Below are 24,530 nucleotides of genomic sequence, written 5' to 3'. Positions count from 1 at the left end.
CCATTACAGTTCACAGGGTTCACTGACAAAACAACTGTCTTATACTAAACACGTTTTCCAAACAAATACAACATGCTAACATTATTAGCACAAGCCTATGGCATTTTACATTGTATAAATTAGCCTAGCAACGAGCAGAGATTTCCTCTGCTCATATGAAGCCAGGATATATACCTAAATATAAATCCCTGAAGGACAAATTACACACAAGACTTAAAATTATATTTTTGTGGGGGTTTTATTGTCTTCAAAAATTATTGTTTCTTATCTCTGAAATAAAAGCAAATACAAGTTTTGTTTCCACTGAGACTGGCTGTAGAAATAGGTGATGAGCTTTACATTCTAAAACCAGCTGCCAGCCCTTTGACCAACTGATTTGCAGGTGACACCATCAGCCGGCTTGAGTCGAGTTCAGACCAGCCAGTTCACACCACTGCAACCTTTCTCTGCAAGATTGTAAAACGTTTTCACCTTGTTGCACATGATTGGTCTGAACTGGATTTCTGACTTGCCGGCTACTGGAGAGCCACAGGACTTACTAGTCTGAAATCACTGTACCAATTTTGACAAACCCTTGTTAGTAGCACTCTTTCCTCTTTTATTTTCTTTATTTTTTTAATGTAACCTTTCTCCTGCAACATATTTGTCAGATGTCAGTTAAAGGTCCAGTGTGAAGAACTACTACTTATTGACTTATTCATACTTCAAAAACAGCATCAATAAGTGATTAACATAGGGGGGGGATCAAAATAAAATAAAAAAAATAAAATAAAAATCAACCAGCCACCCTCCTCCCCTGACAAGTAAAGAGCAGTCCCTCCATAAGTAAAGAACAATCCCTAAAGTGCGGTAAGGTTTGTGGGGAGTTACCTGCCACAAAGAGAGAAATGTGAACGGCTCGTTTCTCCTCTGACACGCCACATACCTGTGTGCCGCCACGGCTCGGTTGTCCAGGTACTACTGGGCAGTCATGACACCAACGAAAGAGGAAATTACTGGACCTGGAGTCGGACTTCACTGTCGCAGGTAAGCCGTTATCTTGCGCCACAGAGCACTATGAGCCTCCGCCGTATTCCTGTTTGTGACCCCTGTTCAACCCACAACCACCAGGATTCGCCTTTCCTTTCTGCTGCTGGTTGAAACGCGATAATAGGGGCGCCCCAGCCCCCACTCCACTAACTTGACGTGGAAATGAGCGGTAGTCTAGAGAACTGGTGAGTTTTGTTTTCATTTTTTTGTATTTTTTTGGAGGGCACACACATAGATTGTGCCCTGGGCAATCGCTCACATTGCCCATAGCAAAAACCATCCCTGCCCTCTGTGACAAGCAGCATCGGAAAAACATATTTTTAACATAAAACAGCTTTCCTCAGTGTTTTTACCAGTTTAAATCACCAGGTCTGTTTGTTTTGGAGAAGAAGAAACCTCTGCAGCTAGTTCAGCTCATGGTGAAAACCTCCTGAACATCTGTCTCTTAAGATATAAGAGAAAAAAGGTGAGTGCACTTTAGCAGGTGCTGGGCCAGCGGCACTTCTCCGACATGCCAAATAGTATTGGAGAACCATTGATGTATAATGTAAACCTGCTTTATAGAGTTTTTACTGGTTTTAATACCTGGTCTGTTTGTTTTGGAGAGATAGAGACCTCTGTGGATAAATCGGCTTATTACTGAATAGTAGTAGTAGTAGTAGTACAAGTTTTCAACTATTACTTTGTGTAATTTTGAGCAACCATAAAACCCTAAATGAAAAGGTTTAGTTTCAAACCACGTGTTTTAATAGCTTGCAAGTTATGCAATGCTCAACAAAACACCACAATGTTTATCTAGAGGGACACTGCAATTCATTTGCTTTCAGTATTAAAAACTCTAAGTTACATTCTCACATAAAGTAATTACAACATTTAGGATACATAAGTCAATCCACCAAGTGAATAAAAAGTGCATCCCTGCCCTGATAGACATGGGTCCTTATGCCCTGATATTGCGTTTTGCGGTCTGACAGTACAGTGCAGGCAGTTGAAATTTATTCCCCATGTGATGACACAAGAGGTCGTCCAAACCCTCCAGTATGTTTGCACAGCTACCTGGTTTTGGACTGGGGGAGTCAGTAAACAGGTAAAATGCTACAAATAGAATCTAGCCACTTAAGCATATAGTCTTGAGGGAGGGCAGCCTGTTCCCGGGTCTGCGTCAGCACTGACCTTTTTGCTGTTTGCTGAAGGGATTTGATTTCACCTCGAACTCTCGCTTTCCCTTTTTTTCAACATTCACACTTAAGCCATCTGAGGAGTATAAAAGGGCAGTTTTGTCCACGAAGGAGAAGCTTGGGTAGTTCAGTCATGGGCCAAGTGATATCACACCAATGATAAGCTGATTCCAGCAAGGAAATGTTTGGCATTTTTACAGAAGGTAGTTGGAGGTTTTGCATCTTGCTAAACACCTCTATACGCAAATGTGCATACTTGTAAATATGAACACATTTCAAAGGGAGGTCAGAGGTCATGGTGAGCACAAAACATTAAGCGCCTTGCTGAAGGAAAGTTCAACAGTGCGGATACTTGTTGTCACAAGTCCTCTAGACTGTATCTTTGCTTATTAGTACCTCCTGCTCTAAACCATTACTAAAACCTATTTGCTGTCACTCCCCCACTGGTTGCTTACAAACTATAAATATCCTTCCCTGTGAGTTGGACATTGACTGAACATCTCTCAGTTTCTACTATTCATTGTCAACTTAAATGTTGAGCCTCCATGAACCTACAGCACCCTCTGCTGGCATTACACCTGCATACCATGTCACTATCTTTTAATTCATTTAGTATGATTTGAAGAAGATTGCGAACTTATTTAAAAACCGGAGATTAGAAGAGGAGTCATAACAACATGAGCCACTTGCACACACACAAAAATAAATGGTTAAAGTGAAGGTCAGAGGGTCAATAAGAATGAAAACTTAATACAGACATCAGATTTTCTAAAGCTCAGCTCTTTGCCACCAAGCTTATGGCTGAGGAGGGAAGCTCCACTGTACACCACTTTCTAAACAAAGCTGAACAAATAGCAGTTTTCTTGTGGTATCCAGTGCAGCTTTTGTGGCAGGGAGATTATCGGATATCAGGGCAGCTGTAGAAGGTGTGTCTGCAGGTTAAACACGAGCCATGTTTGGTTTCTCTGCTGTTCCAGTCCAGTTCTGTTTATTAAGGTCTACATTTCACGGCACACTATATTTCATATTAACTATTACATGGCTCAGCAGTTTTGAAATAGGCCTGGGGACGAATACTCAGTCTTCAAAGACAAACATCTGGTCAAACATCTGGGCAGCCTGTATTTTAGAAATGCAGGAGATGGTGCTACATTCCAGTTTTTCAAAATCGCTCTGCTCAGTTGAATTAAGTTTATTCAGAAAATTGTAGGGTATTGATCAGCATTTGATATAGTTTAAAGTGTGTCTCGATTGCTCTGTCAACAAATAGGAATGAAGACAAAAACACTACCAGTGTATGAAAAGTGGGAGAGTGTTAAGATCCAAAGTAAAGAAAGTGTCATGGACCAAGTAAAGCTAACACTGAATCCTAAGCCAAGCACACACATACATATACACACACACACACACACTCACACTCACAGACCGCAGCAGCAGCAGTCACAGTAAATATGCAGGAATGTGACTTGGTGACACTAGTATAGATATATATGACTTAGAGTTCACACTGACATACTGCAAAATGGCAAAAAAAAACAAAACCTTTATGTCCTTTTAAGTCTCTTTACCCCTCCAATAAAAAAAATCATGATCATGCCCCCAGAAATTTCTGTCTTTGTTTGCTTTTACATATTTGTCATATCAGATAGTTTCATTTGGGGGTATTGCTATCACCAAAGTAAAACCACAAGAGAAGTGCTACAATTATTCTGTAGTATTAGGGGAAAGTAGGGGAAAGTTTAGCTAAACTGTTCTAAATTATGCAAAGCTACAACTAAACTAAGCCAAAGTAGAATAACATAAGCTATAAACTTAGACTATGGTTTTGCTAATCTTACAGACACACTGTATGTCTGTGTTCAAAGAGAGCTGGGAAGATATGTCTGCCAGGATACCAGGAAGTAAGAATTTCAGGAACAAAACATATTTGTGTTTATGTAGCCTTTTTTGAGGGATAATAAATCTGTGATACACAATGAGCGATATTGCAGCTGTGAAAACAGGTGGCAAAGTAAAATATGGCTTAAGGCTAAAGACAACAACCTACCGAGGAACCCAGCAGCAAAGTCATCTGTAGATACTTTCTTGCACTTCCCGGTATATTCGGTTAAAGTCGCTACAAGGAACTTTTAACTGGATATGCAAAAGTCTCTCGTTTCTACTGATGTCTGTGCGTGACCTACAACAGCAAATGAGACCATCGGTGTGAAGATAAGCTATTTCTATATAGTGTATATCCATACCTTTAGGAAACTGTGTCCGGGTCCGCCCCAGCTTGCTTCCAGGACGAAACGATTTACGGCACTCAGACGGCACACGTCATCTTACCTTGCTGCTTGCATTTATAGTGACTCTTATAAATAAAAGTTCTGTGAAAGCCCTGGACTCACCAACAGTCAGCCACATCTCAGTCACACAGAGAAAATCCAATCCTCGGGAAGTCAGGAAATCCTTCAGGATAAACGTTTTGTTTGCTAGCGATCTAGCATTTACCAGCCCAATCCTGGCAGGAGCTGGCAGATCCACGGCATTAGCTGTCCGGGGAGCCACACACAGAGCCCACAGGTTGCCCAGATTCACCCCGCGCCAGCGGGGACGAGGAGAGCAGGGGCCGCGGGGCTGGAACACCTCATCCGGGCCGACAACAGGTACCAGCCAGGTGTCGACAGGGTCCAGCGAGTGCCGAGAAATAAAGAGGCGAGGCACCGCTCCATACTCAGTCCAAGAAGCCGTGGAAGTGCTTGCCAAACAGGCCTTCAGCCTTACCAGCCGACCGCTGCGTTTACCCCGGTGGCAGTGGCGTTTACGCCAGAGAGGTGGAGCTGGGGCGTGGCAGAGGTGAGCTGGGATCCCCGATAGGAGCGGGGGCAAAGTTTTCCTGTCTTGTTGTTTCATTCATCCCCAAAACAAACACATGTGCGAGCCAGTTAAGTGTCTTTACGACAATAATCGCGCTAGAGTTCATGGGAAATGTAGGCTTCATTCCGGCAAAACACTACCGCTTTTGTCCACAGGGTCGCCAAAATCAACTCAAAATGAAAGTTCCTTGTAGGGGCTTTAATGTTATTATTCATTTGTTAGATTTTCCATGACACATTATGATGTAAAAATACATAAAATAAAAAAAAATCATTAAAAAAAGACAGTAAACATACAGGTCTACATAGTGGAAGTATTCTAGAAAAAGCGTAATAAAATAAATAAAATAAAACAGTGTTTATTGTCACTGGCTATTCATTGTCTACTACAGTAAGTTTCAACATGACAACAAAAATGGCAAATCAAGTCTGGTCATATTTACTATAACACTATATTAAAGTGTCCAGCATAAATGCTTCAGATAAATAGTGACTGATGAAGACTGTACACAGTGGGCCAACTCAGTGTTCTCCTGAAGGAGGTTTTGTTTAAAGCCTACAGAACATCAAGATAAATGTCCCTGCTCTTTGAGAAAACCTTGCTTAAGAGTTGCCATTAAGAACCCACAAGCTAAAAACAATTCATGTTTACTTGTGTCCATTGTTATTCAAAGCTCAGTCCTGTTCTCCTGGGTCTGTCCTTTGTTATCTCTCATGTTACCCGGAATTCAAAGGAAAGTCAGTTTCCAAGGTTGCCAAGCTGTTTCCTTTGTAGGCACAATGCTTGTGCGCATGTGAGCATGAGCTGTCTTTCTATGCTCAACACTTCACTGCTACCCATAATGCACTGTGGGAAAGGTAACACCCATTACCTGGAGGAAACCAGAGACGGAAACTACCAGTGAAGGGAGAGGAGGAAACAAAATCAAAGGCAAAAGGACAGAAGTTTGTGTTTGGATTATCCGTGTTAAATATGAGCAGACTCTTTTGTTTTCAGCCAAGGAGGATTTTATAGACACTTTGGATACTTTTATAGATACTCCAGAGTTTGTATGTACCTTTTGGCTCTACTAAGGTGTGAGTGAGAGAAGCGGGGCAGTCAGAGTAATGGGAGGAGCTGTAGGGCTCTCCATGTACTGACTCACACTCTCTTCATATGGTAAATAGAGGGTCACATGGGGCAATAGTCTTGAAGCAGTGGGGGGAAAAGGGAGGGAAAGGAACAAGGAGAGAGAGTGAAGAGGTACTCTGCAGGACTTTGGCCTTACTCATGAACAGGAGGCGACACTTTCACCCTGAGTTTAGAGGACACTGGATCCCATTACAAAAAGAAATGAAACAGAAGATATAGAGTGAGTGCCATGTGGAGGTCAAACTAAAGCTTTAGCTGCCTCACCAAGGCCTTGGTTTGACTCACTTTGGATCTTTTCTTCCTTTTCCTGTGGAGGGGAAAGTTCAGCAGCTAGTGCCCACCTGGTTGTTGTCACTTGACAACCCTTCCTGCTTTCTTCTGGACATCTGAAGAGCCAAGATGCCCACCAACTTCACTGTAGTGCCAGTGGAGGACGCAGACAGCGGAAGCAACAGTGGCAGCAACAGCGCGGCTGCAGCTGGAAGCGGCAAACTAGCCAGTTTGGGCAAAATATTTGGGGAGGATGATGGAGGATCTCATTCAGGTAGGAATACAGTGTACATTAAAAACATGCTCATACACTTAGGGAAGTCTGCTTTGAATATCCTCCTGTTTCTCCTGAGGGTCATGTGGGAGCTGGAACGTATGCCAGCATGCACTGGGTGAAAGATGTGTTAAATGTATGTGTTTGTTAAACTGCATGCGTCATTGTGTAATTGAACAAGTACAAACGGAAACACGCTGACACAAGCAGCCACATACATGCTATGGCAGGCACATACTGTACACACACACACACACACACACACACACACACACACACACACACACACACACACACAAACAAACAAATACACACACTCAGCTTTTCAGTGACGTGATTCAGCTAGCTAGAACTTGCAGGGCAGCATGATAGGTGTGCTAGTAAGGGGGAACTGTGTGTTGTTGTTACTTCACCATGTGTAAATCAGTGGTTTGGGCTCTTTGCTTTATCATGACTGTAGTGTGGGGCTGTATAGAACATGCAGAGAGCTCAGATGTAGCAAAAAAGGTGGGTGTAACATTTTAAGATGGGCAAACTGTGTAACAATAGAAAGTTAGAAATGTTGTTTTATCCTCATTTTACACATTTTAAGATTGATTATTTTACCTCCAACAGACCCACAGTACACAATACTTAAAAAATGCAGATGATTCACACTTACTTTGGATAATCTTCACAAAATGCTTGCAGAAAATGTAGTTTCTACATCTATTTCAGCCTTGATATTATTATTATTATTATTATTTTTATTGTTATTGTTATTGTTATTATTGATAATACTACTACTAATAATAATGTATTGCACTGGAGTCAAAAGCTGAGATGGCAGCTACAGATATCGGCTATATAGTCTCGCTCACCAGACCTTTCTCAAGAAAAGAAAGGTCTGGCTGGGCCGACTCTCACTGTGAGATTGGAGAAAAAAACGCCCCGACTGCTTGTACTTCTTTCAACCAATCACAATCGTTCTGGGCGGTGCCACAGCAACGGTGCGTTTGCAAAAATATTGCCGGGGGGCAACAGGTTTGGGTGTAACACGCCCACAAAAATATCGCCTACAGGACGCGAACCATGGCAGAAAAATGGCTACATCCCCGCAAGATCAAACACTGCAAAAGTTAGTAAAGGATGTGTTGAAAACGGTTGAAAACTGCTACACAACCGGAGGTGGTAGGGCGGGACTTCAGCGGGTGGCTCGTTCCGCCCAATGAGAGGCTGATCTCTGCAGCGAACTTCCGCCCACTCAGACTATCTGCTATATAACATTACATAATGCTTTTATTTTATTTTGTCTCATCAGTGATTGGATTATGAATTTAGTTTAGCCACTCTACACATTCACACTTCCAACTTGAAAATCCACATGGAAATATGATGGGCTAGGTTCCTCTCCAGCTTCAGATTTGGACATTCAGGGATAGCGTGTCAATTCAGGTTTGCAGGTATGCAGTGTCTTTCCAAATTAAACTCACATTTTTACAGGAAATGTACAATTTCTACTCATTATACAGACTGTATACATTACAAAAGAAACTCAGAACATAAGTAAAGGAACTTCGTTTTAAGGTTTACTTTCTCAGGTTTTAGGCAACAAAAGTACATGGTTAGGTTTAGAAAAAAACATCATGGTTTGAGTTAAAATAAGTATGTTTGTTTCTAATGTAATGTAACATCATCTACATTCATCATATACGTCATGTGACAGTATGCTACACATGCAATATGGCTCACAATTAATAAACAAATATTAAAGTGTGTGTGTATATGGTTCCTAAGGCTCTCTGCTTTAATAGACACACTGCTAACACAGACCCCAAATACTGACACAACATGTTCTCATCCCAAGTGATCACATATCGCCGCTGTGTCAGTGGACTTTCACATCTAAATATTACAATTTATCCTTTTGCATCTGCTGTTGATTTTCTGGGATGCCACAATCTACTTCAGACCTCAACAAATGCACATGGTCAGGTTTATTTAAAAAAACAAACCCATCATGGATTGGCTCTTCATTACAAGCAACCACTCAGCTCCTGGGTGAAAGCCAGGGGTTTGTTGGACCCATCCACCAACTGTCCCACTTACCCTACAGGGACTTTCCAGCTCATTATATGATGTCATTATCAACAGCATTTCAAACTGAGTTTCAAAGTGGTGTATCATACCGCAGTGACAGGTGCAATTGAGAGTGTTATGCTCTGATGCTGCCCGTCCACATATCATAATGCTGCAAAAGGTGGCATCAGTGTTTAACACCTGAGTAAAGAAATAAAATTATTTTGAACATGCTTATTTTACTGACCAAAATGAATGCATGTTGCTGCAGAAACAAGCTGAAAATTATCACAAAGGTACCACTTGTACAAAAATATCGTGGGGTTTGCTTATAACAATTTTGATATGATTTTTTTAAATAGAATTTTTAAAATCTGCCTATGAAGAAATGAATTGTATATTGTTATGACTGTAGCATCTAATTACTAATGGATTACTGAGTTTACAAGGTGCGCTTGAATGTACTATGAAGTCTGTAACACAATTTTACTTGTCCTAGGATTGCAAAGCCTTGCCCTACTCTCCCTCTGACTGGCTAAAACTTGTTGCCTTTGCTGGTTGGGTTGATTAGGTTTAGGTAAGAGGAGTGAGATCGGTTATGGTAAGAATGTCAGTGTAAGCATATCAGAGGCAAAGTAAGGCAGGTCATGTCTACGCTATCCTAGGAAAAATAAATTGGCATACCTCCAGCACAGACAGACAGAACAGGACAACCATAAACACAACCTTAAATGAAAACACAAGCCTTCTGAGATTAACTTGTCAAGCAGAAAATGTAGTATATTTTGTAGGTGTTAATTTTGGACCCTGATGGGGTTGATCATGCATTCTCGTATCACGATGACCATGAAAATATGATCAATTGTTCAGCACAACTTGTCAAAACCTGCTGCCCACTGGAATGCATATAGCACTGTTAGAGATTTGGGTGTGTTGTGCTAGTAGCAGCTAATATAGCCTTGAGCTGCCAGCCTCAAGCATAGATAAGGTGTGGGCTACAAAGATAGATAAAAGTTCTCCTCTTTTTAACACCACACCCTCAGATTTTCATACATGTGATAAGTAACATCACATGATTGATCAATTAGTTTTTATAAATGTTTCACACAGCTGCCTCTGGAGCCACAAAATGCTTTATGCACTATTTCCCAAACACATTAAAAACAAACTTTAATGTGCATAGTTGGTGGAATTACCCTTTAAAAATGTGTCTAAACCCTTAGCCAAAATAACCCTGATGACATCATCAGGGTTATTTTTTCAGATTTTAGAGATATCCTCTAAAGACATGATAGAGTGATGAGTGATGAGTAAACTGTACTTGATGAGAAAAATGACTTACACTTTAGGAAAAAAATAAAAAGACACTTTTAAAACAAACTATCCCTTTGATGGCAACCCTGCTAACTATAATTTGACTCTTTATCAGTGGCAGTACAGTGGGTACTTTCACACTTTATGTCTTTCATTGTTAAGGCAGAAGTAACAAAACATGCAGTGTTCAAGAAGTCATACACCCACATGTACTCACAGTGCTGATTAGACAAGATGTCATATGTATAAACAATAACATCTCAGTATAGTCATTTTCCAAAGCAGTTTCCTACGACCAGTGTCATGTTTCATATTGTTCCACTTAGGATACTGCTTGCAGAATTGTACACATATGTTCTAAGGTGCTACAAGTCTTAAGAAACCTTTTTTCTATATATTAAAAGAAAGGCAAAAATCGAAGTTGGGTTAAATATATATAATCCAAAGTTTTTCACTTTAGGGTTGCTTATTTTTTTTTAAATTAAGATGCACTAAAATTAATTAAAAAATGATGTTTAAAATTGATCTGAGGTCAAATATAGGCTATTTTTTTATGGCAAACTGCACATAGACAAACATGAATGAAGAAATTTTGATTAAATATTCTAATAAACAGAGAATGGAGTAAAGCAACACTGGGTTATTAAATGCTACAGAGAGAGAGAGAGAGAGAGAGAGAAAAATATCAATACCACTGTCAAGTCTGTATGGTAAATATGAGCTATGGCCAGAAGCTCGTTAGCTTAGCTTAGCACAAAGACATGAAACAGAGAAACAGCTAGCCTAGCTCTGTCCAGTGTAAACAGACTTGAAGGTACTGGTAGGAAGGTTGCCTTCTTGGCAACTTTCTTGCTAGATTTTGCTATTTTGCAGACCTCCTGAGCGACGTTATCTCTAAAAGGCCACTATAAACAAATTTAGCTACTTATTCAGACCTTTAGGGAAAAAAAAGGAAATATATTGTAATTTATTCCAATGCACGTTGCTTAGAGTATCCGCGGTCCACGGCTCTCCGCCATCAGCACTGAGTCATCTGGGGAGTCTTTGCGACTCTCAGAGCTAGTGCTAGCCACTTTCATTGGAAAAAAGTTGACAACACCGACTGGTAGGCAAATTTTGTAACCACTGACAGAGCCTGGCTAGCTTTTTTCCTGTTTCTAGGTGTTTTGCTAAGCTAAGCTAACTGGCTGTCTGAGGTAGCTTCATATTTCCTGTATAGACATGAGAATGGTATTGATCTTCTCATCTAACCACCACCAGACTCCCATGGCAAATTAGGGTATTTCCCAAAATGTCAAACTGCTCTGGTAACTCTGTTTAAAATCCTCAGTGACTATTTATAGTAACTGCAGAGTGGGTATTAAATATGTAGTAATCAGTTATCTACCTTTAAATAGCCTATTAAAACCATAAACACCATATTGCACTTACTTCTGTCTCTACCCTTCAGGGTGAGAATAGCCTTCCAACTCTACTAGGTATAAGGTGCTCAATGAGACAAACTTCCCAAAGTTTGTGTGAAAAGTGGTGTTTTGTTTGTTAAGTGCAGTTTGATTCCTTTATCGTCATGTCCTTTCCCCTGGACACTGAACACAGGCACTTCTAGCAACTGTGCTGCGGAAAAGGATGTTAATCATATGTAGCATTGTTTTCCATGTGTTAGCCTGGTGGGGTGGGCTGACTGCCAACAGTGCAGGGATTTTAAAGGAAGTTTATTTTTAGTGACTTTTGTTTAGTTGGATTGTCACTTTTGTAGTTCCTCAACAAGCCAGTTTGACACTCACTGAACCGTATAGGGTGTGCATGGTTAGAGTTATGTGTTTGTCACAGCAGAGTACATGAACTATCACGTCTGTGACCCATTATACAACTTAGACTTTGACTAATTGCCGGTTCAGCCATTTGGCACTCCATCGCTCTAATAATTCAAAATGGCAGCCGTAACAAACTTTTAAACTCCAATACCCAGAAATCCTGTAAGGTGTCCTCAATAGGCTCATCATGTTTACCAACTCAAATGGTCTTTCATGCTTTATCAGCTACCAAAAGAAGCCAAAAAGCAGCGGAGATACAGAAGTAGGGGAGAATGGGTTTTTTTTTTTTCGCTCTTTTTACTCTCATTTGAACCCCTTAAAATCTGCATCCTTACTCTCTTTAAACTTACTGTGTTCAAAAGACTGTCACATACGTCTTGTGTGCTTATGACAACCATCTCCATCATGAGGTTGGTAGTCAAACACTATGGGGTTGGTTGTCCCTGTTATTTTAACAGGGAAAAATAAAAGTACATAGGCAAACTTAAACTTTAATTTAAAAAGTTTATTTTCATTGAAACTCTTTACGGTAATGTAACAACATAACCAGCATATGCATCGAGAGAACATACACAGGAAAAATCATGTGACAACCAACCCCAAAGAGAATAGAACAGGCATTCCCGACTGGGATATTTTACTAGTAACTAAGCTAATAACCATATGTTGAAACTATATCTGAACATATCTAATCTATACATATCCCTTTGTATTTTTTGATTGTGATAATTGTTTTGTAATTAACCCGCATGTGTGAAAGCCAAAAGAAAAACACAGACGAGCTGGATCTTTACATTTTGACACGGAAACACTAAAAGTCCTTTCACCTTAGTGTCAAGTGCCTTACTCCTGAAATGACCTTGTAGGTAACCTCTGACCCAATTCTGAAAATTTCAGTACTGACATTTTTTAACACTCTCCCTAGGGAGTGAAATCTAATGAATGTGACAACCAACACAGTCCTCTACTTATTTTTGTGACTCAACTTAACATGTTGTACAAGTCTATTTTGTATCTGTTGTGATGCACACTGTGAAATGAACCTTCAGGACACCCTGCTGATGCGTATAACGGATATGGACATCCGCTGGTTCACACAGTTACTGCATGGGAAGCTTTTCAAACTGTTGGATTTTGTGAAAGCAAATGAAAGAATTATGTTTGAGTATGAGAGAGACACTTTTTCAAGATGTCATCATTCTGTAAGAATGTGGATCTTGTGGAACAGTAGGATAAAGTCAGGACATAGCTATAAATCAGAATACACTTTTGTAAAGGTGAGAGTTTAGGTGAAGTGGTTGGTTTTGAAGGTCAATATTAGGGAATTAACATTTAGTGAAGGTGCACACATATACATGGGTGGATTATGAAACAATGCCCCCCTGGGCACAGACATGCAAAGGGAACCACCACCTTTCCTACACAGGAGCAAGACACACAGACTTTGTGTTTGTTTTGCATCTTTTTGTAGTCATTCTGCATCTCTGTGTGGTTGAGTGTCTATTAATAGTCATATAGTATCTCCTTGTGGTTGTTTTATGTGTTGCTCTACACATTTGGGTCTCTTTGAGGTCATTATGTGTCTTATGAGGTATTTTGACACTTGCCCTCTTTTCAGGAATCCATCCATGCACATATATGTTTGTGTGTTAGTCTGACTCCAGAGTCCAACAGACAGCTCAGCAATTCTGTAACATCATTACAAGGGACCATGTTCAAGGACCCAGCTGTGCGTGCACTTTACTGTACTTCTGCATATTGCTAAGCATGCTATAGAAGAGACATTCTAGTGAGTTAGACTATTGTGTGTTTTGCTAGTTGAAATACCATCTACAACAGAGAGAGAGCAGATGACAGATATGGTCCCCAGTATTGATTGCATGGCTATGTCTATAATTCATCACAATGCCAAAACATCTATCAACAAGTTAGCTTATGCCTGCAGTTACTATGTTATAGTTGTTTTCACACTACATCTTACATCCTGGGGGTTTCACTGAGGGGAATATTCAAAGATAATCTGTAGGTATTCGCTAACCAATGTGACAGTTAATTACAGCTTCTTTCTTGTTTGTTTCTTTAGTATTTCCAATATGTTTTTCAGTGTACAGTTATATAAAAATGTCCCCGTGCTCCTGGAAGAGGAAAACAAATGCTTTCTGATGTCTCTCAGTGTGACATCTTTGGAGGAATATGCAGATGTTCACATACTGCCATGCTCCTGACACACTGTCATTATCCAACATGCAGTATGTTTTTGTTTGAGATTAACTGTGCCCACATTGTGATGTGTCATAAACTATCGGTGACATAGTCTGTTGAGATGAATTTTCATCTCTCTGCAAACAAAGACAGAGAAGTCATCCTACTTCTCCATTCCCTTTGTTCAGTCTTTGCATTCCCTTGTGTCATGGATACAAAGTGGCCACAGAATGCCACAAGCTAACACTGATAACAGACCAGTGTGCAGAAATACTGGGCTCGGTGCCCGCTGAGGGACTTCCCGGCTCAATCCACACAATGTCATGTGCCTGTTCTTATTAAATGCTCTTCAGTGATCTACAAATCACTAGTAGGCCTTGGGTTCTAAAGATGAGCTGACAACAGTGTGATCTAGTGTGATAAATACCAAACCTAATAAAGTGAGACCATTGCATGACAACCAGGGGCAAAAGAAACCAGATTGAGAAGCAGTTTGAAAGACATATCTTAATGTAAGGATACTCTGTGCAGCTTTGTCCTTACAAAAGCTGATTGTAGCAAAAGGCAAAAGGCTTAACTTGTCTGTTGTCTTGACCCCTGACCCTCTATAAGCAGTGTGGAACTCTATTATCATAAAGTTTTAGAACAAAAAGCTCTCACACAAGTGGTATGAAGTATGGAGTGCTTTGATATGTACGCAGTCGCTTGGGCTGTTACAGGTGAAGCCATATGCTGAATGATTCACTGGTCCCATACCACGAGGCTTTTACACAGGCAAAAACAACATCCTTAATCAGGTAAATGACTGACACAAATCAAGAGGTATCTGACAGCATCTATATAAGTTTTCAAACTATGTAGCCTGGTTTATTAATAATGAAATAAGACAAAAAATACTATTATCTATGCTTTCTTTTACCATCATAATATATTATTTATGTACAAAAAACTAGCCCATATAAAGGGCAAACCGCTCATCTAACCTTTCTCAAAACAGATATTTATCAGCTAAAGTATACCATGACGTTTTTATTCATTCAGACAATTAAGATTAATCAAAGGTGGCATTGTATTCTCTGTAAGGTTTCTTTTGACAACACTGACCAACTATAAGTCATGTCTGACAAGAATAAACTCACAAAATTTGACTATTGACTGCTGTAGCAGTTTTAGCTAATGTCAACATTAGCTTTACAGGGTGTGCTGCCCAGTGTTGCCAGATGGGAAATGTTATGGTGCCAGAGACTTAAAATGATTGTATCTTTGATTTTTGTAATAGCCTAACATTGCAAAATTAGATTAAATAACAGCACAACTGGCTGCCTATCTGCATGAGAACTGCTAAGGTCATGAACTAAGCTAATTAAATAAATAAATAACTGGGTTTGCTTGTGCATTCAAGACAACTTGACTTGAACGCAGCATACCTTGGTGAGAAAGTTTTTGAGCCACGTTCATCATTGCCTACACCAAGCATGACTGGCTGGAAGGAGGTCATGTTAGAAGAGAAGCGTAAACACAGACGTAGAATCTTAATTTGACTGTCCTGATCATATTAGGCAATAAATTAAAATGAGACAGCACAGACTTAAACCAAATACTAATTGCAACCCGGTCACTGAATACCGGCGCTTGGGCAGTGACTTCCATGTCAAACACCAACGAAAAAAGCCATCCTTTCACATTGGCATGATACACAGCTAGGCTCCATTACTGTGTAATGGCACCTGACAGCGTCAGGGGAAATGCGGCCAGACATGAACGCAAGTTAAGTGGGTGAAAAATCCGAGTAGGGTGGTTGTAAGGGGTGGTGGATGGGTGCAACAATCACCGACTTTCACTCAAGAGGCCTGTACTTGCTTCCTATATGTTTGTAAAGCCAAACTCTAATTTTTTTTTAAACCTAACCATGCACTTTTGTTGCCTAAAACCAACCATATACGTTTGCTGTTGAAGGAAAAAAAACAGCAATTTGTGGTGTTGTACCAACATAGTACGTTTATTTTGAATGCAAACTGCACGTTTCCTGTGAAACTGTAAGTGTGTTTTGAAAAGACACAATGCATGTAACAGGCTGAATCTGACAGGTGTCCCCCACTGTCAACAACAGCCGCACCCAGGCTACCTTGCACATCGTATGTTGACATGAAAAGTCCATGACCAAGCGGCGATATATAATGAGGTTGGGATGAGAATGTGTGGAATTATCGTACATTATGACTTTTTTTCATTATTGATTGGATATTGTACAGAGAGCAAAATTATTGGACAAATACAATAACTGTTATAAATCTGGCAACACTGGTGCTGCTGTGGTTGTGGAGGGCTCCATTTGGGTCGTGTCTAGATGACCCAAACATTTCACTGGGATGTGTGTGGGAGGTTCTCAGTATAGTCTGTCAATGAGTTTGGTTTTATATGTGTATGCAAGGGGAAAAGTACATGTATATGTATGGTCATTCTGAATAATGTCCCTAACAGCCCATAATACCATTGCACCAAAACTACAAGGTGAGGTTTAGAAAAAATACGTAGCCTATGCTTTCTACTATGGTACTACATTATGTTCTTTACATAACTTGGTGTTAGACAAGACACAAACGGCAGTCTCCTGGGTGAAAGCCCTGTGCCTGTTTGACCACCTCCCCTCCCTCCCAAAGTGGAATTTGTCGCTTTATATACTACGCTGCATGACTTCCTCCTTTTCTGCTGTAATAATTAATATGGTCACTGGAGTTCGCCACCTTACAAAATATGGGTTGTAATTTAAGCTTCTTAAATAGTTTGAATTACCCACTTGGAGATGTATTTATCACCCTTACATCCGGTCCCACTACTGTCACTACTACGACACAACCAGGACCAGTAGTATAGTTCATCACTGCTTGTAATACAATCCAGAACTGCCTCAACTGTTAAGGATACTACACAAGAACAAAACCTCTGTTCTCTTGCTGCTCTATCAATAGTGTGCAACTAAAAGCATGGGTGTTTTTCCTGTGTACCCCACTAGGAGATGACAGCCACAGAGAGTCCAGTCCATTCATCAACTCAGATGATGACCAAGAACACTATTACGAAGGCAAGAACATGGCCTTGTTTGAGGTGAGACAAAAATGACAAATGTACATTGTCTATGATTGTTTAAGTATTTTATGCACATGTAACAAAAAAAAAAAAAAAAGCTGCATTTTCCAACCAGCAAATGTCTTCTGTATGGTACAGGAAGATTATGTTATTATGTTGCAGACTGTTGCTGGCTCCAAAGACTGAAGAAGATGAAAGCAGAATTAAGAAAATAAAAAACAATCCAAGTAAAATAACATATAAACTCAAGTAAAATCAGGTTAAGTGCTCTGATAAAAGTATGTCCAAAAAATGGTTTAAGTATTTCCCAGGGCAGGTTGTTCCAGAGCCTTGGGTCCAAGCTGCGACAGATACAAGACCTTTGAATCAAGACCTGAAGCTATGTACAAGCTCATGTGGTACTAAAAGGGCAGAAACACAGCAAGGCAAAGAGCCTTTAAAGTAGTAAGATCTTAAAATCATATCTAAACATAAAGGGAAGCCGCGTTAGGGAGTTAAAACAGGAGTGATGTGGTGACGCCTCTTGGTTCTGGTTGAGATGTTTTAAGGTTTTAAGGAATTTGCATGCTTAATTTTATTTGTTTTTTCCCCATCTCTGCAGGAGGAAATGGACAGTACCCCCATGGTATCATCTCTGCTCAACAAGCTGGCCAACTACACCAACCTGACACAGGGTGTTCGTGAGCATGAGGAGGCAGAGAATGAGGATGGGGTCAGAAGGGTCGCTGTCATGGTACGGACTTATTTTTCTGAGACAGTGAAATTTTTGAAAGTTTTTGAGACTATGTGATCTTCAGTAGGAATTGTTCTTATGTTGAAGCAGCCAGCATATTTGCTGTAGAAACCAGTTCTGGCATGATTCTTCTAATGTAAAGGACAGTAATCCAAAGGGTGCTAGTACAGGATCTGTTTGGTATCTCATACGCCTTTAAATGCATTCTGCTATCATTGTCGCACTGTGTACAGTGTAGACTTCTGATTTAAGGTATAGGCAGTAAATGAGTTTCTGCAAATATAACCCCAGCTTCTCAGTTTTGCAGTCTCTCGGCTTTCTGTACAGTTTGAGTACTGTTTACTGCAGACTTTGACCTTCCGATGATGTCAAGAGGAGATAAAGGAGCTTGTAAACATATCTAAAGAATGGACTGTATTGTGAGAAAGACGTGCCAGTTTCTTTAAGTCTTTCATCTTGTAAGATCTTTATGATCTAATAGATTCTGTATTGCTTGTGCTGCAGAAGACATACAGTAAACTGCCGGGTAATCCTTGTGGTTCAGATTTGGATTTTGGAGATTGGACTTGTGTCTTTTCTGTGTGACAAATACACACTATAACTGATGACATGGGTATTACCACTAAACTAGTGTTCAACATGAAAAGGATCTTTGTGATGTATTTGAGGGCCAGTTTTATCTTTGATATCTTACTTTTTCTTTTCACGTTTGTTCTTCCTATTTTCTTAAACCATATATTACATCAGTCTTGATGATACAGTATATTAAGAAAATATTAGGACAGTGACCCCTTTTATTGTATGCCGATAGATTGCATTATAAAGTGATTAAATATTTTCACTGTGTTTAATCGCTGAATTTCAATAGTTAATGGCAATTAATCCCAATTTAATTGCATATTTAAAATTCCATTATTTTGCAATTCAAAATAGTTTCTAACTCCTTAATAACAAGGTAAAGCAGTTCTTACCAGTGTGTCAAATAAATGCCATCAAATTTACTTTATGATCTTAACTTTTCAATTTCTTTATTTTAAATCAGTGCTGCGCTCCTACAACAGTATAGTCTTTAAACCATGACTTAGGGGTTTGGGGTTTACACTGTTTCACTCGAGAAAGTGTCGTTTCTCTGATATAATTTTGATTACTCTCTGATGTCCACTGATCTCTGGTTAATGTGAAAGTGTTAGCACTTTTCAGGAGTTCCAGTTTCGTTGCTCCCTGTGATTCATGCAGGTGAAAGTATTGTTCCCTGCAATGGTAAGGCGTATGACTGGTCACAACATGCCAACCTGAGGACGTCCCTTTAATACATAATACACTTGTGTAGCAGTATGTCTGTGTCCCACTGCAGTTACACCCGCAAGTCACACCTTATATATGGTTTAATAGAAACAATTTCAAACACAAGTACACAAATTGGCTTCAATGTAACTTGCAAGATACACAGACAAAGCACTTGTCTTTTGCTGGACACATTTTCGCCACAAATACAAAATGCAAACGTTCTTAGCACAAGCATTTTACACTGTATAAATTAGACATTAAACTTAAAATGCCATTGTGTGAGGGCTTTATTGTCTTAACAGCTTATTGCTTCTTATCTGTGAAATAAAGTTATAAAAACGCTTTCTTTCAGCTGAGGGAAATGGTTTCTGTTTACAGAAATAAGCAGGAGGTCTGCATCGCCAGAGGCTTTCACAGTGTTGACTGGACTGGTCAGTTTACACTCATTTAGTAAGCGCTGCAATTAACTTGTCCAAAATAGTTTCATCCACAGGTCTGTGGTGGCTTGCACACTCCAAAATAACACAAGTGCTTTGTCGGCCATTGCGATGTGGTTGCACCTGTATGCTCAGGTCTTAGGTGGCAGCTTCAAAAATTCTCAAATTTCTAGATTATGAAAATTGTTGCAGATTAATTTTCAGTTTTTCAACAATAACTGATTGAGTGTTTCACCTCTAGAAAGAAATATAAATATACATTGCAAGCACTAGCACATTTTCTGGAGTGGAATGTTGAATTCATCGGGCACATCTTAGATGTCTTGCAGGTCCAGTACCACAACAGTTGTCAGGGTGCTTCTCAGCTCTGAACTTGAAAAATTGAGATGACTAGCCACTGTGAAAGCTTTGGTGAATAAAGCAAACAGGGCTAAGAAGAAGTGGAAGTTGGTTTGGTACCAAGATAAGGGGAGTACAGAGGTATTTTTAGGCAGATAGTGAGACACAAGATATTCTGACCAGTGAATGGCTGAATCACTTCAGTGTTCATGTGACACAGTGACTCAAACTGCAGAAGTGAGCAGCTCAGCAAAAACACCTAGTAAAGGCAAAATACATCACTAGTTAAACCAAACACACTGCTTCCCCCCCAACATTTCTGTATTATGTTGATGGGGACAGAAAGAGACAGGAAAGGCAGGAGAGATAGAGGGGATGACATGCAGCAATAGCCCAGGCAACTGCGGTCAACACTCAGCCTCAATTGTACACACTCTATTGGGTGAGCTACACCCAGACCACATAAACTTTTAACTGACTAATGATGTGACACCTTCCGGGCACCCATACAGTAGAGTCGCACACACATCACTGCTTTTCAAACAACCTAATATTGTTTCTTTGATAGTATCTTGATAACTGTAGTTTCTATCAACCTTTGAGCAAAGTCACAAGACCAATAACATCTCCTTTGTACTCGGTGTTTGGTATGAACAGCCTGCTCTGCGTGGGAAAATGACCTGAAATTCCCCTAATGACTGGTAATATTCATGTTAATGTTGAGATCAGAATGGACACTTTTCTTCTGCTACATACAAAGTGCAGCTCAAAGAGTGTGTGTAGCAGACTGTGTCCTCCGCCAGTCACCTTCTCACTGTTGGCTAGATTGAAAAACAGTGTTTCAGTCTGGCTAGTGAACTTCCCTCAGTCCTCATAGAGAGGAGAACTGCAGCGTGTCTGTGGTGTGGGAGGTTGTGTTTTAGAGCCAGCTGGAGGTGGAGAGTGGAGGTGTTTCCTTTCTTCTGAGCCAGCTGGCACACCTGCTTCTCATAGTGTTAGGGTTACACACAGAAAGATAGAGCTGCATGTCATTAATATTCGCATAAGGCCACTTGTGACTGTCTTTTTCACAATATCTTTGTTTCCAGTCCGGGGTGATGTGCAGAGTTAATATGTATTTAAGGAGATGTGTATGATTCAAATATCACCTGGTCTGTAAAATCTGTTGCGTGTGGGAATAAATGGACTGTCTCCATGTATAAACGGGGTCAGAGAGGGCTCTGTTAAAGTCAGTCTCTCTAGGGTTGGTCATCATGGATAAGAATAAAAAAATTTAAGAAATCGTTTTACATTTAGGTAAATACACTTTCAGCTTTCTTGCAGAGTGTTAGATGAAAACATTCACACCATTCTCATATCAGTCAGTTCATATAAAATAGGAAATGCTGAGCTCTATTTTAGCGTGAAGACTGGAAACAGGGAGAAGCAGCATTACTCTGAACCTAACAACATACACCAACCCATAGCTTTAAAGCTTACTCATTAACATATTAAAAAACAAGAAGTGACTGTGTCCAACATCCAAGCAGCCCAGCACAGACTCCCCTGTGAAAACCACAACCTGACAATTTTTCACAGGCTTTTGTATAGATTAAACAAATTACTCATAATGTGTTAAAAAGTGAGCTTTTTTAGTCAGATTTCACTACCTTCAGACAGTCAGACAAGCATTTTCCCCTGTTTCCACTTTTTATGCTTTAGCGAGGATTCTAGCTAATGTTTGACCAGCCAATAAGCTAATAAGTCAACTTAAAAAAAGACACATTCACGTACCTTTCATTGTGAATGTAGGATATTGTGGTAGTCGTGTCAGTGATTTTTAAGCAGCAGACCTTGCATACTGCTGTTCTCGTCTTACTTCTGTCATCGACAGTATAATGCTTCAATTCAGATTTTATACATTTTGGACTAAATCCCTTCATGATAGCTGTCTTGTGTATTGGCTTCTGCTGGTCTGCCGCGCCTTCGTAGCTTGCCAGATTTGCACGTGTAGCACTAGAAATCACCCAATCATGTCCCAAAAACTTAACAGTATTTAGACAAATGCAAATATTTAACCAGGAAAAGTCAAGCCCTTGGAGTCATCTGTCTCAAGTCTAGGTCAAGTCTGAAGTCATTAATATCAAGTCAAAGTCAAGTTGAGTCAAGACATCAAATACTGCCACTTTGTCACGCCCTGTGTGATATTGACACCAAATGTATCCTTAAGGCCCTAACATGCCAAGTCAGTCGGCCAGTGTTGGGCTTTTGGTCAGCATCTGTCACCCTAGTAGCTGCAGCGTGTCTCACACTGTTGGCCTCACTGGGCCTTGGCAGCCTTTTTGTTGAGCTGATTTAGCATGTTAATTTAGCGTCAGCGTCAGCGGAGCCCATCTGTGAATGAAATCAATCTAATTAGCAGTCCAGTTCAGCGCATGAGGAAAGAAATGGAAGTGAGGAAAGTAAACAAAGACCAGAGGGAGTTAGACAAGCTTGTTACATAAGGTAAGATTGTTGTTCTTCAGCCATTGAGCTCTTTGGCAGAAACATTTCATGATGGGTTGTGTTCTGTTCTTTCAACAGTTCTTTCTGTATGCTCTATTCTTTCAACATTTGATTGTGTTATCAATATGCTAACTGATTGATTAGCATCAAAATAGTCCTCCAGTTTTTAGGCTTTTGAATGATGAATACAGATTACCTCTGTCTGCTGGTGTGGAGAGTTATTTCCTCTCACACAGACACAAAAAACATGTGCTGGTTTGCCATCGGCTGTAGTCTTTGCGCTGTATTAAAGTGCAACTATTTGGCTGAGGCACAAGTGACATAAGGCAATGCAAAACCTATCACTGGCAATACTTGATGCTGAGAGCAACTGACGTAGTATAAAAAGCAAGAAATGCATGTAGGGTGGGAGAATACGTGGATGGGTCAAACTAAACTGGACTTTCATCCACAAGACCGAAGTTTATGACCCATGTGAAATCAAAAGTCGGTGTTGTTTTAATGTAATGTTGGAATGGAATTTACATCAGGCACTGACAGCATGCTATGTAACAAATATAGTTATTTTAACCCAAAGCATTATCTTTAGTAGTTTTGTTGCTTTAACCTAACCGCGGCTGTTTCACAACATCACATGTTACAATGTATTTTAGTACTGCCTCACAAAAAGATGCTAAAGGTTTCCCTGAGCGTCGCTATGATACACAGAGGGCCATGACAAAACATCCATATTTTACAACCTAGGAATGAGTATGAGTTGGTATAGAAGACTCATGAAGACAGTGAGAGCTGCCCAGCCCAGAAAAAATGACATGGGACTGGTTTTTGTTTGTTCTGAGGGTTGTGGACTGCAGAGGTTTTACATAGAATAAAGAACACAGCAGCAGCCTACAACAGTATAGCAAATATGACTTGACTCAAGGCTCCGTCTCTTAAAAAGCTATTTTACATCACACAAAGTACCATTTATTTGCTAATTTATCCTACAGAAATTTACAAGAGTTGAGCACATGGAATCTGGTGACAGCTTTAACCCCTGGATATCAGCTGTGCTGGAGCAACCAGGACCGTAGCCCTGATTTTTTAGATACTGAGATTTTTACCAGACACCAAAAAGAAAAGCTGTAAAATTTTCTGATTAAGTTTTCTGCAAAATAATACATCCTCACATGAAAGTCTAAATGCTCTTTCAAAGCCTTCTCCACATTGGTAGGATTACAGTTTGGCCCTGAATTTGTTTGTAGGCAGTTGGATTTAAGCATATTGAGTCTAAGCAATACTAGAATCAGCTCATAAAATACCCACCACTATTTAAACTCCCCCCCAATTCACAAAAAAAGTAGAAAAATAAGTAGGAATCTAAATTGTATGAAACCATCAGGAATAGGCTCCAATTACAATGTTCCTCTCTTTTTAAGTCTTTCTGTCTCTGAGTGAGACACAGTAGGACCTTGGACTGTAGCTTTGTGTGGAGGCATTGATGATGTTTCAGTGAAACCCGCCCCCTGAATGATACAGAGCGCTGAGGGGAGATCTGAGACCAAAAAGAATCTGACTGACTATGCAGAGAGAGTGAGGAGGAGAAAAGCAGACAAGAGAGAAAGTGAGAGTAACACAAGAGAGAAGATGTGGGAGATCTGGAGATCAACATCAGGCACTTCACATTATTTAGACAGACCACTGAGTGCAATGGAGAAAGCACAGGATGGATTGTTTGTAACTCGAAAAAAGGTACGTACACTTAACGGTTTTGGGGAAGCTAGTGAGATGCTGAAGAGACACAGCACAGGAAAGGATGCATTACTTTGTACCTAAAGCTGTTGTATGTACCATGGATCATACTTGAATTTGCAAGGACCTTTTTTCATTAATATATTCAAAAATCATCTTATTTTGCTTTTGGAAAAAAGATAAAATATTCAGTGTAAGTTTTTCACAGCACGGAAGAGATGTTTGAGATTTAATATGTAGCAATAAAATTAAAAAAAATTACACTGAGAGGAAAATATAAATTGCAGTCAGGACAGCAACTTC

General features: G+C 40.0%; 1 protein-coding gene across 4 annotated transcripts in view; it reads left to right on the top strand.

Annotated features, from left to right (window-relative positions):
- The first annotated feature begins 5,932 nt into the window (after positions 1–5,932).
- LOC125901767 (solute carrier family 12 member 7-like) overlaps positions 5,933–24,530 on the top strand; it is a 44,804-nt gene continuing 26,206 nt past the window's right edge. For all 4 annotated transcript variants that reach the window (XM_049597667.1, XM_049597666.1, XM_049597665.1 and 1 more), the window contains exons 1-3: positions 5,933–6,741; positions 17,143–17,234; positions 17,818–17,949. In XM_049597667.1, coding sequence (XP_049453624.1) covers positions 6,597–6,741; positions 17,143–17,234; positions 17,818–17,949 — 369 coding nt within the window. In that variant the 5' untranslated portion in view covers positions 5,933–6,596. The remainder of the gene's footprint in view (positions 6,742–17,142; positions 17,235–17,817; positions 17,950–24,530) is intronic.

The sequence above is a fragment of the Epinephelus fuscoguttatus genome, linkage group LG15 (assembly GCF_011397635.1).
Source record: "Epinephelus fuscoguttatus linkage group LG15, E.fuscoguttatus.final_Chr_v1".
Classification (NCBI taxonomy): Eukaryota; Metazoa; Chordata; class Actinopteri; order Perciformes; family Serranidae; genus Epinephelus; species Epinephelus fuscoguttatus.
The sequence above is the reverse complement of the archived record's forward strand: the minus strand, read 5'-3'. Positions and strand labels throughout refer to the sequence as shown.